Source organism: Erpetoichthys calabaricus, chromosome 4 (genome assembly GCF_900747795.2).
Source record: "Erpetoichthys calabaricus chromosome 4, fErpCal1.3, whole genome shotgun sequence".
Lineage (NCBI taxonomy): Eukaryota > Metazoa > Chordata > Cladistia > Polypteriformes > Polypteridae > Erpetoichthys > Erpetoichthys calabaricus.
This window is the reverse complement of record NC_041397.2, coordinates 53,378,964-53,395,707: the sequence shown is the minus strand read 5'-3', so window position 1 is coordinate 53,395,707 and position 16,744 is coordinate 53,378,964. Positions and strand designations below refer to the sequence as shown.

The window sequence follows — 16,744 nt, the reverse complement described above, 5'->3', positions numbered from 1 at the left end:
GCCCACCTTGGTAAGAAATAAGGAGTTTTCCTAATGCAGTAACACATTAGATTTTAAATATATTAAAAAAGACTTTAAATTAAATATACAATCGACAAACACATGTAAATATTTATTGTAGTTAAATGTTTTGGCTGCCTCATTTAAACTGCTCAACATGCTCAGCTGATCTAAAGTTACCAATGATATTTTGCAGTACAGGTCTGGGTGTGACACACTCATCAAGACACAACAGGGTAAAATATTTTCTGAACCTTCATTCAGAATTCAACATATGTTATGAAAAAAATGAACTTTCTTTTTTAACATTGTCATCTTATATAAAAGCATGAATATTTTACACATTTCCACTCTTCTTTGAAGGACAGAATTACATTTTTTTAATAATGTCTCTAGTCTTACACCTGTCACAACCAAAAGAGCAGGATAAAGCAGTAATAACTAAGATATTTGTATTGTATTATGTTTTACAGTATATAAGTACTTACTGATGTGAAGAGTTGTGACCGAGGCCTTCTATCAGTAATTCTAGGCCTGGAGGCAGTTGGATGGTTAAGTTTCTCAGACACAGGAACTACCGAGTCAAAATCTTCAACATCTTTAAACAAACATTCCAATGTTAGAATATGCTCTCCACATAAAGTTAAAGTGACTTCAAGTGTATACAGGTGAAAAACACATGTACTAGAGTTAGAAATCACACCAATTTCTGTTTATATCACTAGTTAATACGATACTATACCATCATATGTGAAACTCAAAAATTAAAGCCAACAATCATACGTCATTTTGCTTTACAAATTTAATTATAGGTCATTCAGAAATAATATAGACTACAAAAAAATTACTCAAGTATCAAACAGAAATGAAGGGAATCATGGATCTTGATTAGTGATATTTATAATCTTTTTAAATAAGGCAATTAATAAATATAAATAGATGTAGTAAATAACATTTCACCTTTAAAAATGATCATGTTACATAGCTAAAAATAATGCATCAGCCTTCATCTGGAGTAGGGGTAGCCAAAGTTTACGGCACAGTGGGCCAAAATGTAATTTGTGATGTGGGCAGAGGACCAAAAAGTGGAAAAGAGGGTTTGTCTATACATGGGTTTCAGAATTTTTATGAAGATAATGTAAAAATTGTATTATTAAAGTTTTATCAGTAAAAGGGATTAAGCTGACAAATATATTAAGCAGTAAACCTATTTTATTCAGTAAAATACTAAAACAATCAAATAAATATTGTGACAACATCTTGGCCTTGGTCTTCATCTTAGTAGTCATCCGTGTTCAACTTTTGCTGCTTTTCTAGGTCTTTTAATCCATCTATAATAGTGCAAGTTACATTACGTGGTGAGGGGCAAGTCTGACGTCTCTTAAATTAGCTTTATCATGCATCTGTTTATAAACATAATGTACTCGCCAGTCATTTGGCCTTGGAAACCTTGGAAATTTATTATTTCTCCAGCTTAACTGTATTTTTTTTTCTTACCTTATAATTGTACTCATCATTAGATATTTTGTATAATATACTATATATTAGGACTCTACCTGTGTATGAATTATATATCTGTTTTTATGTAAGAAAGCATTGATTTATTGTTGTTATAAATACATTATTAAACCTAACTAATTTAATTCTTTTTCTTTTCCTGTAACTTTTCCTTTGGACATCCTATAAAACATTTTGAGATATGTACTGTGTATGAAAATGTGCTACAGAAATAATTGTTGTTGTTGTTGTTTCACAATCATTTCTTCTTTGTAATTAGTTCTTGTAGCTCCCTCCAGCACATGGCATTTTTATGTAAAGTACTCTTTGAATTTCACTACTTACCTTTTAATAAGAGGTGGGGACAGAGCTGCAATTGAGTGATAACATATCAAGCACACTGCAATTACATATTTTTAAATTTATATTTGTACTGCTGGCATTAGAACACACCCCAAGGTTATTAAAGTTAACAAAAACTAAAATCAAAACTGAAACTATAATTAAAAAAAAAAAACATTTTCGTAAACTGAAATAAAAACTAAAACTAAACTATTAAAAGAGCTGGAAAGACTAAGTGAAATAAAATAACATACTAAAATATTTTTGGTTTTCGTTTTTTGAATGAATATACCTGCCAGTAGTTTTTAACCTTTGTAACTTTTAACTCTAAAACAGAAAGTAATCCACCACGTGCCACCCGCATATATTCATACAGTGAATGGTGGCTGGTGACAGAGGGCGGGTGTTCACACAGCATTTGCAGTGATAGAGCAAGCTGACCACGGGTGCGTAAAGCATGTGAAATAGAAAGCAAATTACTAACCTGCCCAATTTTCCTCATCTCCTAGTTACCTCTATTACAGAAAAAATATTGATCACTCTTGAGGACTCAGACAGCATCTCCGTAATATATAAAAACATTTTAACGTCCCTCCCTTTCAAAGATCCCAGAGTACAGTGGGAAAAGGATCTCTCACTCAATATCTCAGAAAAGGAGTGGAAGGTAGCAATGCACAGAATTCACTCAGCTCCATAAACGCAAACATACAATTATTCAACTTAAAATTATACATTGAGCACATTTGTCTCATTTAAAATTGTCCAAAATGTTTCCAGTGCAAGATCCAACCTGCAAATGTTGTAATGAAGTTCCAGCTTCATTGGGCCATATGTTTTGTGCCTGCACCTAATAAACATAATTTTGGACCAAAATCTTTAAATGCATTTCAGACAGCCTTGGGGTAACAATCCCTCCTAATCTATTAACAGCTGTGCTTGATGTACTTCCAGATGGGCTTAAGGTGGAGAAGGACAAACAGTAACTGCCTTTACTACACTATTAGCAGATAGACTTATCTTGCTCAACTGGAAGAATCGTAACTCACCTAATTTAAGTCAGTGGGTAACTGATCTTTATATATAATACGCTACCGTGGCTGTTCATTTGTGTGTCCAGGATTTCAATCACCTATAGCTCGCAAACCGTTTGAACTATTGACCTGAAATTTGGTACACATATACTACGTGACGTCTACTATCCACTTTTGGGGTGATGATTGACCTCCAAGGTTATTCCCCTTTTTATTTTATTGTAGAATCAACTCTCGGCAGCGGCCAGCAGGGCAGCCGTGCGGCGCATGTGTACGGGCGCCGTTCTCATCCCTACCACCTTCTCCATATTTCAAATCATTCTTGAGGCAGATTAGAGACTTAAGTGCCACCTTAAGTGAAAAATTAAAGAAAACGTACTAAGTAATTGCAACACAAACACGGACTTAATCAGTTTTAACGTGAAAAGATGTCGACAAAAGAAGAGAAGAAGCGGGCTGCTAGGGTGTAGAAAAGAAGAGCTGCTCAGGAAGCAGCAAGCACATCAACCTCTGAGCACATGAATGCTAAACGTACAGAGAAAGAGTATGAAAACTATGAATGCTCAAGTCAAGTGTATTCATGCAGTGCGCCGTTACTGGTGTTATATATTATCTAAAATTGGAAAAAATCTAATTCTCACTTAGAGGATCTGTACAAAACTTTTCAAAACCTGGTAGGATCTAATCAATAACATTTTAGAATAAGCTTTTAAACTGAGGAAGCAGATTCGCTCCCCTCTTTTTTATTCTTTTATTAATTTATCTATTTACTTATTTTCACTAGTTTAAAGTTTTATTCTGTTGGCCTAGCTCTCTTTCTCAAAAGAGAGAGAAAAAAAAAAAAAACGATTTACTGTGCCACCTTTCCTTGCGCTTGTTGTATATTAAGATGTAATTTAAATGCCTGAAATCATAATGTGCTGATCAACTAAACCTTTACTGTATGGACAGAAAAATCACTAGTGAGTAATGTTTCAGTTTATTTCTCAAGTGCTTGTGTTTTGTTGACAATAATTCACCTGCCACTTCACACAGGAGAAATCCTTTCTGAAAATAAAACGGCACTGAACTGACAAGGTCATCATACAAGATCAGCATATTGTTATAGACCAATTACTTTTGCTTTAAAAAAAAGTTCACGAAGTGATACAAACTTTGTAAAATTCCTGAGTTGGCAATGTCTCTACTGAACTACAGATAGGTAGGCAAATAGAGTCAGCCAAGTGGTGAAAAACTAAACATACTAATGTGTTTTTGTATTTACTCAATATTTATTAATCTTTTGTTTAGGTTATATTCATCCATCCATCCATCCATTTTCCAACCCGCTGAATCCAAACAAAGGGTCACGGGGGTCTGCTGGAGCCAATCCCAGCCAACACAGGGCACAAGGCACGAACCAATCCCAGGCAGGGTGCCAACCCACCGCAGAGGTTACATTCACATCTCAAAATACCTGATATTGTGAAAATAATCCAGTAGCTGACTTATGATATAAAATATTTGTCCCCTTTATTTAATTTCTCTCTCTCAAAATAGATAGTTGATATATTCTTTTTGTTCTTAACATCAGCCATATCATACATATTGCACAACAGGGATTTTTCCTGCCTTGCATCCAAATCTGCTGGGGTAGGCTCCAGGTTTCATGCCATCCTGCTCTGGATAAACAGGCTTAGATAATGTATATATTGTTCCTAATCTCAGATGTTGTCTCTGTTATTTTGTTCCTGTCCGTACTCCTATTACCTACTCTTGCTCTGCTCATTAAGGGTTTGCTGTTCCTATGCATGGGCTATTCAAGTCTCACTGCCCCCCACCCCTTGACATTAAATGCTTGTTTTTTTTTTTGTTTCCCTCAATACAGCTTGGTGGGGTCTACACACTGATTCAAGCCTAAGAGCCCTGTTCTTCCTAAGCCCCCAAGTGTTTCATTATCACTCCTGTCAGAACACAGTAGAATCTATTTTCTGATTTTTGATATCTTTTCAAGCCTGCAGGTGGCAAAATTCTGTCCATAAATTGTATGTACCTGAGATGGAATCAGATATCAATATGGCTGGTAGAAAATAAAAAGCCCAGTATGGGAGATTTTTTAATGCAATATTGAAAGCATTCATTATAAGCACATTGTCTTGAAGCGAGATATGTTGTGTGGTATAGACATTTAGAGTAAAAAAAAAAACCTCAAACCTTAAAATTCACCTAAATTTCATTACAAATTGGCCCATTCTGGGCAATAAAAGAAAAAATGATAAAATGTGCCAACAATCAGCACACATTTGTTCAGCACAAATGACATAGAAAATATTAAAAAAAATTTTTAAAATTGTTCATGTTCAGTATCTGGTTTTGATTATGCTCGTTTTTACCAGACAAAAACAAAACCAGATAGTAAATGATTTATTGTTATAAGTTTTAAACTCATATCCTAACCCGTTAAATATACAATTCTGGCTGATTGTGACAAAAAAACTAAACTCTATAGTAGCGCTTTAACCATACCATAATTACTAAAACTAAAACTGAAACTAATATAGATATAAAAATAAAATAGAAATGACTTTATGAAATAAAATCTAAATTAAAACTAAATATACACAATGAAGAAAAACTAAACTGAATTTCGAAGGTCAGAAAAAATATAGAAATAAAAACTAATACAGTATAAGAAGGAAAAACTATAATAGCCTTGGAACACACACCCCCATATCTTTCTAGCACATTAACAGTGCTTGCACATACGATAACTCAAAAGAACTACGAGGGCACCCTACTCAGGTATTCCATTGTCCATGTAATTAATGCAATGTGGGCATAGCTTTACATATTTCAGAACAGTAACGAAATGGTTCAGCAGAACACCAAACACTAATGTGAAATAAGAGTCAGCAGTGCAGCTGACTTCTTGAATGACAGATGCACTATAATTAAAATAAATAAATAAAAATGTTCTTTCTTAATTAGGGAGAAGTCCTCTAATCCCCTGGCTGGGTTTTTACTTATTGGAATCTTTGCAAGGGGCATGTGTAATGCAAACAAACATACTGACACAGGCATAACCTTTGAATTCATGGGAAATTTTACTTAATAGCTCTTGGGTCTGATCTAAACAGGACATTAGAACATTTTTAATGAGAATGGGCCATTCAAACCAACAAACTCACCAACCCTATTCTTGCAAAGTTGCATCAAGTAAGGTTTGGAGGGTAACTGAAGCTCTGCTGTCTATCACACTTGATAATGTATTCTACAGTATGTGTCTATAATTCACTGTGTGATGATACACTCTCTAAAGTTTGTATGAAATTTGCATTTCTGTTCTTGTGTTGAAGAACATATTTTAAAACAACATCCTGCATCCACCCTACTAATTGGCTTCATAATTTTAAGCACTAATCATCTCACCTTTTAATCCCTATTTGCTTAAACTGAAAAGATTTAACTCCTTCAATCTTCTCTAATAGCGTGTAAAACTGATATTATTTGTGATTAAATGCCAGTCACTGGTATACCGCTAGAAGGGCACTGTATGCAAAACCTGATTTGAAAGTACACATCCAAACCATATTTAGTATTCAAGGAAGCAAAACACATCATCCAGCAGAAATGAAGTTATACTTGTGATGCTGCAGATAGGCTAACAAACACACAGGCGGAAGTTTTACTGCACTTTATTCTATTCACTCGGCAAGTCAGTCCGATACATTCTACATGTGTGTATAAATTATGTTAAGTTATACACATAAAACGCTTTTGTTGTTGCTAACCTACAAAGACACTATAAAATGTAGGTATGCTCTAAACAAGAATTCAATTTTTTATTTAAATTGTACATACAATACATCGTCGGTATGTGATGCCATTATTGGCGGTTTGGAGAGATGCTTGGGCATTATGTTTAATTAGCTGCTCCACCATTTCACTATAAAATAGCATGTGCTATCTTCAAATATCAAAAAATATCTTATAGTTACAGAGATCAATTATCACCATTTTAATGAAGCAATGTAGTATTTTATATTGGTATGCTGTTTAAAATGACAGGTGCTTTACTTGGCTAATTCTGCATTTGGCTGGCAGATGTCCTCATTTTATTTCTCCTCAGACCAATGAAACTATTCGCAAAACATGAAGGAATTAGTGGCAAAGAAACATACAACCTCACCAGTTTGCTGGTATTTTCTTTTAGTTCCAATGAAAAGTGTGAACTGAAGAATATAAATGAAGCAATTTGTAAACTATGTATGAAGGCAGTTAGTGCAAGAGAGTCCTAGACAATGAACCTTTACAGTTAGTTGTGTATGCATCATCCAGTTGAATACGCTGAGTTATCAAAAAACGTTTCTACTACAAGCAAAAGAGGGCAGCAGTCAATCGAAGTGGCTTTTGCTAAAGGTACAAAACATAAACAAGAGAGTACAAGTGGGACACAGTGTACTACTATTTAACCAAAGAAATTGTCTCTTTTCACACTGTAGAGAAGAAATGCTGTAGATGCTGTGCCTGACACAAAAGTCTGTTAAAGAAAAACATAATAGTACGGTGTTTAAAATGTTAACAAAACACAAGTTTACTTTTCCAAATTACAAATTACATTACTCTGAAGTAAGCTCTTCAGCTATTGAACAACCTTCATAAAGGACAAATGCCTAGTTTTCTGAACCCTGTTACATACGCTTGCAAGCAAACTATAATGACTCATGAAGAAAGAGAAAATTCAGCTGGAATTCAGGTGTACTTGTCAAGCTGTGTGGTGAAGTAGCAGTTCACAGTGACCTCTCAGACTGGGTGTCTGTGCAAAGGCTAATATGGACAATCCCCTGTCACTATATTAGTCTTTAGCTCCTCTACCCACTCCCGGCAAAAAGAAAAAAAAAAAAAAAAGTACCACGATGAGCTACTACAAAGTGGCATCACTCAGGAATCTCATACACCTCCTTTTGCAAATAAGACTGCCCGACAATTTCTTGTGAGGTACACAATATTAAAAAAAATGTGATGGCTACAGTTTGGCACTTTTGAGGAAATTTCTGCAAATGTTTGGAACCAAACTATTTTTATTTACAGTGACAATGTGGCCAGCCTATCATCAATAGACAATATATCATCGACTATCACATGAGCCCTACTTTAAATGGACAATTAAAAATGACAATGTAAAATTTATTCAAATCCAAACATCACACTAAAGCTAGTTACAAAATGGTCTGCAAGATGGAGCATGCAGAAATTCAGTAAAATTAGCTTTACCTTAGAGAAATGAGCTTTCATGTCTTGCCACTTTGCAGAATCTTTTGTCACACTTTGAGTAAACTTTACCTGCTGTTCAGTTGAGTAGACATAGTGCCAACTCAGTAACTGCACAATGTTTATATCTCTTCATTGCCAAATGACCTCTCCAAACCATACAACAACATTCTGCTCAGGTATGCAGACTTTAATGAATCAGTGCATAATATAAGTTTTATTTTCAAAAGGTATTTCTCACTGCTCTTCAAAGTAATAGGTGACAAAATGCAAACACCAGACAAGTAAACAGACATGTTTTTTAGGCATTTCAAAAAATGGTTTTCTTGACTGGTATATCTCAGCCTCACCCTTCTGACTTCTATATGCTGAGTGCAAAGTGAGCCAGCAGGCCATCATGACATCAGAGCTCATTAGCAGCCAGGATTTTGCTTTCAGTGTGTGATGCTCAGGGCTGGCTCTACCAAAACCTGGACCCAAGTGACAGTACACACAAAAGTCTCTTAAGTAACTCCACCTGCTAACAAGCAGTATATACAAGAAGTAAAAGAAACATTTATATGTGATTATGTACTATAGTTAAAATGAATTTTAGCATTGATTAACTGATGACCCAGGGACTTAGGTCAGTAACATTAAACCTAAATTAGCGGCACAGTTTGTACAGTTTGTTTTGTTATATATACTTTTCAGTTATGATAATAAAGTCAACAGCATGACCAAAAAAGCTGTATATGAGTAAGGATTTATTATTTAAGAATATTCATCTGAGTAACATATAAACTGAATAAATTGCCTTGGGAATAATGAGAACTTGGCATCAAAAAACTCACAATCTAGGAACTGAAATGAAAATAATAATAATAACAATAATAATAATAACAAAAATGGGCAGTATGAGAAAGTGCAGCCAGTAATGGAGTGCCTCCCCATTCTTGGAAGGTGGTTAGGATAAACTCTGGATCCAGTGACCCCTGAACTACAAGCAAGTTTCATACTGAATGGATACATTGATGTATTTTATCATGCAAATAAGCAGATTAAAAAATAAAATGAAATGTAAACAAGATAGCAATATAAAAATAACCAGGAAGTAGTCTTGCAGCTTTTCATTAAATTCATTGCAAATTACAAGGTTCCTTATCTTTAGCTTATTCATGCCAAAATATACAATAAACGCTGAGATGTACTGATTTATTCATCGAAAAGAAAGCAACATCACTCATTAATACTAAACAGTTACATAAATTTGTTTTGTTGGGTCAACATATCACAATCATCTTTCTTTCACTAAGCCCAACATACTGGGGGAGCTTTATGTTTATGCTGGCATCTCATTTAAATCAATACAGCATTCCACTACACTGTCCTCCTTTAATAGGACAAACTAGGTGACTTAACGTTTCCTCTTTTGTTCTGTTCAGCAAAAAACAAACAAACAACTGAACAGTTATTAAACTAAAAATGTGCATTCCTCTCATGATTTATTTGCTCAATTCATTTGCAGTGTATTGCCGAAAACCACATACAGTTTTTATTAATGACTTGAGAGATAGAAAGATTTAGTTTACACAGAAAATGTCAAGACTGAGAAATGGGGGGAAAAAGACACAAAAAATAAGACATTAGAAAAGAGAGAGTTTGCGTGGGTAGCACAGACTGACTCTGTGGCCTGACAAGGAAAATGACCTTACCAGCAGTGAGTGCAGAGGTGTAGTTACCCATGGTAAAGAGAGTAGAGTTAGGAGCTTGATGAGAGATGAATTGAAAGGAAAAGAAAGCCGTCACAAGAAAGTGAAGTCTGGAAACAATGATACAAGAATAAAAGATTATGGTTGTCTTAGTTTTAAAACCAGATGAATTAATGGGAATAAACTTAATTAACCTAGTGATTCATATGCTTTTTATAATAAAATATAGGAATCACTATACTTTAAAACTTAAAAAAAAAAAAAAAAAAAAAAAAAAATCACAGAATAATATTGTCAATACAAAACACTAACATTGAGAGGTTCGGTTGTGAAACTGAAACAGCTGTTTAAGCTGACAGTGGGTGTGCAATATCAATGCATCACCTATTTTCATATCCTGACCTACAGTGTCCTCCATAATATTTTGGACAAAGACACATTTTTCCTTGATTTTTACTTTGACTTACCCCTCTCCTCCAAAGTTTAAAATTATGAACCAAACTATTTAGACCTAATTAAAGTGCACATTAGAGACTTAATTTAAGGGTATTGTGATGGTGCGAGTCGGCCCCATGTTACTGGGTCCTTCTGGGAGCCTCTTGAACCCACTACCGCCAATAACGTCCATGAGGGATGAGCCAGCAGACGAGGACACAACACACAAACATGGCAAGGGGTAGGTACACAAATGATTAGTACATTTATTAAATCAAAAACAGTGCCCAAATAATTAGTACACTGCTCAAAATATTCAATAAATAAGTAATCCAAAAAAGAAGTGAAGATGGAGGTTAAAATCAATTAAATAAATCCATTAAAACAAGGTTAAAATCTCACAGGCAAGGAAAACTGTTGTTTAAAATACTCCGTTCCCAGTGTAACCCTTTTATCTTGGCGTCTCCTTCCCTTATCCTGATCAAACTTTGCAGGAGGAGAAGACACCAAACCAACAGACAGCACAATCCTTAAACGGGGCTGGGTCCCTGGTGTCCCACTGCTGCCAGCCGAGCTCCCCAATCCAAACCCAGGCTTGGGTCCTTACTGTCCATGGCTCAATCAGCAAAGCTCCCACTCCCACTGCTTTCTTGGACTTATGCGGTGAGCCGTCTGCAACACCAGGGGCCTCATGTATAACGCCGTGCGTAGAACTCGCACTATAACATGGCGTAAGCACAAAAGCGGGATTGTGCGTACGCACAGAAAAATCTAGATGCAGGAATCTGTGCGCACGCATACTTTCACGTTCTTCCACTACATAAATCCCGATCAGCGTGAAAAGTAACGCACGTGCACGCGCCTTCTGTCCCGCCCCAACTCCTCCCAGAATTACGCCTCTTTGAATATGCAAATCAATATAAATAGCCTTCTGTGAAAAGATAATGGGAAAAGCACAGGGGAAAATATAAGAATTTCAGCGAACACCAAGTGGAGGCAAAGGAAAAACGTACTATTTGTTGGTTTAAACAGTGGTATAATCAACAAAAGAAAGTTGATCGAGTGACAGAGTGTCGGAGAAACTCGAAAGATCAAATTCACAAAGTCGCACAGTGCCCGAAATAAAAAAGAAATCATATATCAAAGTCGCCGTGAAAAGGCAAGTCGTAGCCCACCGTCTGAGTGTCATATGAAAGCATATTAGGGTACAAACAAAAAACATAGGCACACAGTGGGAAAAAAGCATGAAATGTCAACTTTAATCTCGAAATTTCCACTTTAATCACGTAGTTTATTTTGCCATTAAAGTAGATCATCATAAACTTCATCTTAAAATCGTTTATTTTACTAGTTTCTCAAGTAGCATGTTAAATGCTTTGTTCTGTGTTTGATCTTCTATGTGCTCTATGTGTGTGAATCACTACGTGCTTCCGTTCTTTCTCTTTCTCCGACAGGACACAGAATCCATTACATTCGAGATATTACAGCTCTCTGAATAATTAAAATACTGAGATGTATACGTGATATCATTTTCATGATGATAGGAATGAAAGCATGTTATTAAACATGGGAACACGGTGGCGCAGTGATTGTTCATATCTCACGCAAGAGGCTTGCTGCACCATGTGCGACCTTCGATGAAATAATTTATTACAGAAGTACTGTCTCTTTCAAACGTACTAACCTCCAATTCCTGTCCATACTTTTCTTTCTCCAATCGCCACACAATCAGCTCTGTAATAGACGTTAAGCCATTTGTAAGCTTAGAACGCCGATTCTTCAAAACTTTTAAGGAACATTGAAATATCTTCGTAGTACATGTTTCATTATTCTATTCGTCTATCCTTCCAGTGTCGCGTCAGCACCAGCAAGAATACAGCGCAAGGCAGGAGCTATCCTTGAACTAGCTATACGCTGCGGCACCGTGTCCCTCACATGTTTAATTATTAACAATACAGATTATTTAAATGAAGTTAAAGTTTTATCTGTATACTATAAGCAACATATTTTGCTGCATTTCATCTTAAAAATGATATTGTCATCATACGCGCTTTATAAAGTAGCGCAGGTTGTGCAATATTATAACTGTAGTGTAAGTTTACAGTGAGGTGATTGTACTTATAAGTAAACAATTCTACAAGGAGCACTTGATGGACTGATTGAGTGCGTTTATAGTTCTTGGGATGAAACTGTTTCTGAAACGTGAGGTCCGTACAGGAAAGGCTTTGACGCTTTTTGCCGTGGTTGAGGTAGTGTGTACTTGAAACTGTATACCGATAATTCTCTTTCCGATCATCTGCTGCTGTGATTCACACTCAGATACAGTGATATAAATACTCCAAGTGGTGCAGTGAGAGTAATATGGAAAAAGATGATCCGCAGTGGCAACCCTTAACGGGAGCAGCAAAAAGAAGAACAAGATGCAGTGAGCGTAACAACGCTAAAGCAGTTATGGTATTTGGAATACTATGGCTATTCCCTAGCCCATTATATTGCTACAGGTTAATTACGATCAGATGCATTACACTAATAAACAATATGCAGTTAATTTCAGTGTATTTATAAAGCCGCGTCAGGAATGTGGGTCTAAGAAAGAAAGGGTGATCACACAGGAACAGTAGCACTGCTTTGACGCTGGGTGCCGCCAGTCTGCAAAACCGAGCGGAGAAATTGCATACGCCAAGGTATGAGTTACCGTGGAAATGTGCGTGGCTTTACGCCAAGTTTAGGTTTTATACATTGCGATTTGAGCGTGGAAAGGTTCGTACGCAACATTTCTGTGCGTACGCACCGTTTATACATGAGGCCCCAGGTCACTCCAGCTGCCTCAATCATTCAGCTGGAGTCATCCTCTATGACAACCCCTGAGCGATGGCCTCCCACTCCCTTGAGCAGCTCTCCTCACAGGTGACTACCTCCTCATTTGCTCACTCTCACTTGCTCACTCCTGCACCGGTTCTGCTTCTCTTTCCTTCCTTTAACCTCAATTTTTCCTTTTTGTTTTTCATTTTATTTTTCTGTTCTTTTCTTCCCTTTTCCTGTGCCGACTCTCCCTTATATGCCTCCATGGGCGCAGCACCTCATTCGCACACCTCAGAAAGCCAATGAAGCATGACAGACTGCACCTTCACGTGCAGGTACATCTTGCCTCAATTACCTCACCAACCTTCCGCAGCTTCACAAGTACGCACACCCACAGAGATCTGGCCAGCCATTCAATTATTTATTTAAAAACTGGCCACCTTTTTCTGAGCTGCAGACCCGCTATATCACAGATATCTGCATTTGTTTCGGTCACACCATGTAGAAATGACAACTTTTACTACATGGTTCCCCCATGTTTAGGACAATTGGTATCACAGCTGTTTGCAACTACTCAGGTGTTCTTCATTGATTCACTATTGCAGCCATAAAATACCTTGGCTTGCTTCTACCATTAGGAGTCTGTAGTTGCCATTGTTCAACATGAGGACAAGAGCTGTGCCATTCAAAATTCAAAGAAAACGAAGAATAAGTCCATTAAAGACATCGGTAAAACCTTAGGATGACCTAAATCAACTGTCTAGAATGTCAGTAAGATGAAAGAACACACTGGTGAGCTCAGTAATTGGCCAAAGTAGGCCAAAGACGACCTCCACTCTTGATGACAGAAGAATACTCATTATGGTAAAGAAAAAGCCCCAAACACTTGCCAGACAGATCAGAAACAGCCTTCAGGAGGCAGTAAGAGTGTGCAAGAGGCAACTATCTGCAGGAGACTACATGAATATACAGTAAATACAGGGGCCACAAAGCAAGATGCAAACCACTAGTTGACCACAAAAACAAGATGGTCATATTATAGTTTGCAACAAAGTACTTTAAAAAGCCTGCAGAATTCTGGAAAAAAGGGTTTGTGGACAGACGAGACAATGATGAACCTGTATCAGAATAAAGGCAACAGCAAAATATGGAGATGAAAAGGACCTGTTCAAGATCCAAAGCATACCACCTCACCTGTTAAACATGGTGGTTGAGGTGTTATGGCTTGGGCATGTATGGCTGCCACAGGTGCTGGCACATTTGCAGTATCTTTATTGATGATGAAACTGCTGATAGCAGTCGCACAATGAATTTGGAGGTGTATAGAAACATCTACTCAAATTCCAGAAAATGCCTCCAAATTCATTGGGTGGCACTTCACCCAGCAAGCAGCTAATTATCTCAAACATAAAGCTAAAAAATGGAAAATGCATGAACGCTCGAGCCAATCACTCAATTTAAATCCAACTGAGCAGAACAGAAAGCTTAATTGGACAAGACCCTAAACTAGGCAGGAGCTGAAGATGGATACATTAGAGAATTGGTAGAGCATCACCAGAGAAGGTCTTCGGCACCTGGTGATGTGTATGAATTGCAGACTTCAATCAGTCATTGCATGCAAGGGATACGCGACAAAGTACTAAATATGACTGCTTTAATAGACCTGCCATTGTCCCAAACATTACAGTGCGCTGAAATGGGATGGGGGAGGACAAGGTATAAAAAGTGTTATCACTTCTAGATGGAGTGACTGAAATTTATGCAAATACCCTTAAATGAAAGTCTGCAATGTGCACTTTAATCATGACTGAATTGTTTGCTTTGTAATTTTAGAATGTGAAGCAGAGGGGTAGATCAAGGAAAAATGTCTTTGTCCCATACATTATGGAGGGCACTATATTTTTCTAGATAGACAGTACATCCGTTTTACTATTACTAAACTAGACAAAACAATATTTAAAATATCCAAACATTATAAGAAAAGAATGAACATTAACAAAATCAAATGGTACACATTTGAGAAGGCACACACCTGTAAATCAAACTGTTTACACCAATTAGCTTTTGTGTTGCAGTATCCACTGAAAACAATCTTTAAAGTATTCTAGCTAAACACAGAGACATAAGTGAAATATTGTTAAAGATACTACCGGTATCGCAAAATCATTCACTCACTGCGATTCTGAGAAATATTCTTGCATCATCCATTGTCTTTGTTGGTTTTCGAATTAAGCATGTTTTATTCTATTTCTCTTAATAATTAAAAACATTTTAAATCAGTATTTGGGAATCACTGTCCAGAGTACATAAAACGAGTTCACATATACAGTTGCAAGGGCTTGCTTACCAGAAAAAAAAAGCAATGAGGACTTTCTTTTTACATACATCTTAAAAAAACAGCCTTTTCCTAGTATAAAAATGATCCTGGATGGTAGCTCCTGGCACAGCTCTGCAGGAGGACCAAAGATCTTGGTGGGAGATAAGGATAATCTGGCCAAGGATTTAAACTGCCAGTAACTTCTTGTTTATAAAGCCATACTGTGAGGCACAAGATTCATGCACCTTTGCTGGGGTGAGATGACATTAATACAGTGCATCCAGAAAGTATTCACAGCGCATCACTTTTTCCACCTTTTGTTATGTTACAGCCTTATTCTAAAATGAATTAAATTCATTTTTTTCCTCAGAATTCTGCACACAACACCCCATAATGACAACGTGAAAAAAGTTTACTTCCATCCATCCATCCATTTTCCAACCCGCTGAATCCGAACACAGGGTCACGGGGGTCTGCTGGAGCCAATCCCAGCCAACACAGGGCAAGTTTACTTGAGGTGTTTGCAAATTTATTAAAAATAAAAAAACTGAGAAATCACATGTACATAAGTATTCACAGCCTTTGCTCAATACTTTGTCGATGCACCTTTGGCAGCAATTACAGCCTCAAGTCTTTTTGAATATGATGCCACAAGCTTGGCACACCTATCCTTGGCCAGTTTCGCCCATTCCTCTTTGCAGCACCTCTCAAGCTCCATCAGGTTGGATGGGAAGCGTCGGTGCACAGCCATTTTAAGATCTCTCCAGAGATGTTCAATCGGATTCATGTCTGGGCTCTGGCTTGGCCACTCAAGGACATTCACAGAGTTGTCCTGAAGCCACTCCTTTGATATCTTGGCTGTGTGCTTAGGGTCATTGTCCTGCTGAAAGATGAACCGTCGCCCCAGTCTGAGGTCAAGAGCGCTCTGGAGCAGGTTTTCATCCAAGATGTCTCTGTACATTGCTGCAGTCATCTTTCCCTTTATCCTGACTAGTCTCCCAGTTCCTGCCGCTGAAAAACATCCCCACAGCATGATGCTGCCACCACCATGCTTCACTGTAGGGATGGTGCTAGGTTTCCTCCAAACGTGACGCCTGGCATTCACAACCAAAGAGTTCAATCTTTGTCTCATCAGACCAGAGAATTTTCTTTCTCATGGTCCGAGAGTCCTTCAGGTGGCTTTTGGCAAACTCCAGGCGGGCTGCCACGTGCCTTTTACTAAGGAGTGGCTTCCGTCTGGCCACTCTACCATACAGGCCTGATTGGTGGATTGATGCAGAGATGGTTGTCCTTCTGGAAGGTTCTCCTCTCTCCACAGAGGACCTCTGGAGCTCTGACAGAGTGACCATCGGGTTCTTGGTCACCTCCCTGACTAAGGC

At 37.3% G+C, this 16,744-nt stretch overlaps 1 protein-coding gene across 2 annotated transcripts in view; it reads right to left on the bottom strand.

Moving 5' to 3' along the window:
* sh3kbp1 (SH3-domain kinase binding protein 1) overlaps positions 1-16,744 on the bottom strand; it is a 370,773-nt gene that overhangs the window by 10,833 nt on the left and 343,196 nt on the right. For both annotated transcript variants that reach the window (XM_051926913.1, XM_051926912.1), the window contains exon 14: positions 489-598. In XM_051926913.1, coding sequence (XP_051782873.1) covers positions 489-598 — 110 coding nt within the window. The remainder of the gene's footprint in view (positions 1-488; positions 599-16,744) is intronic.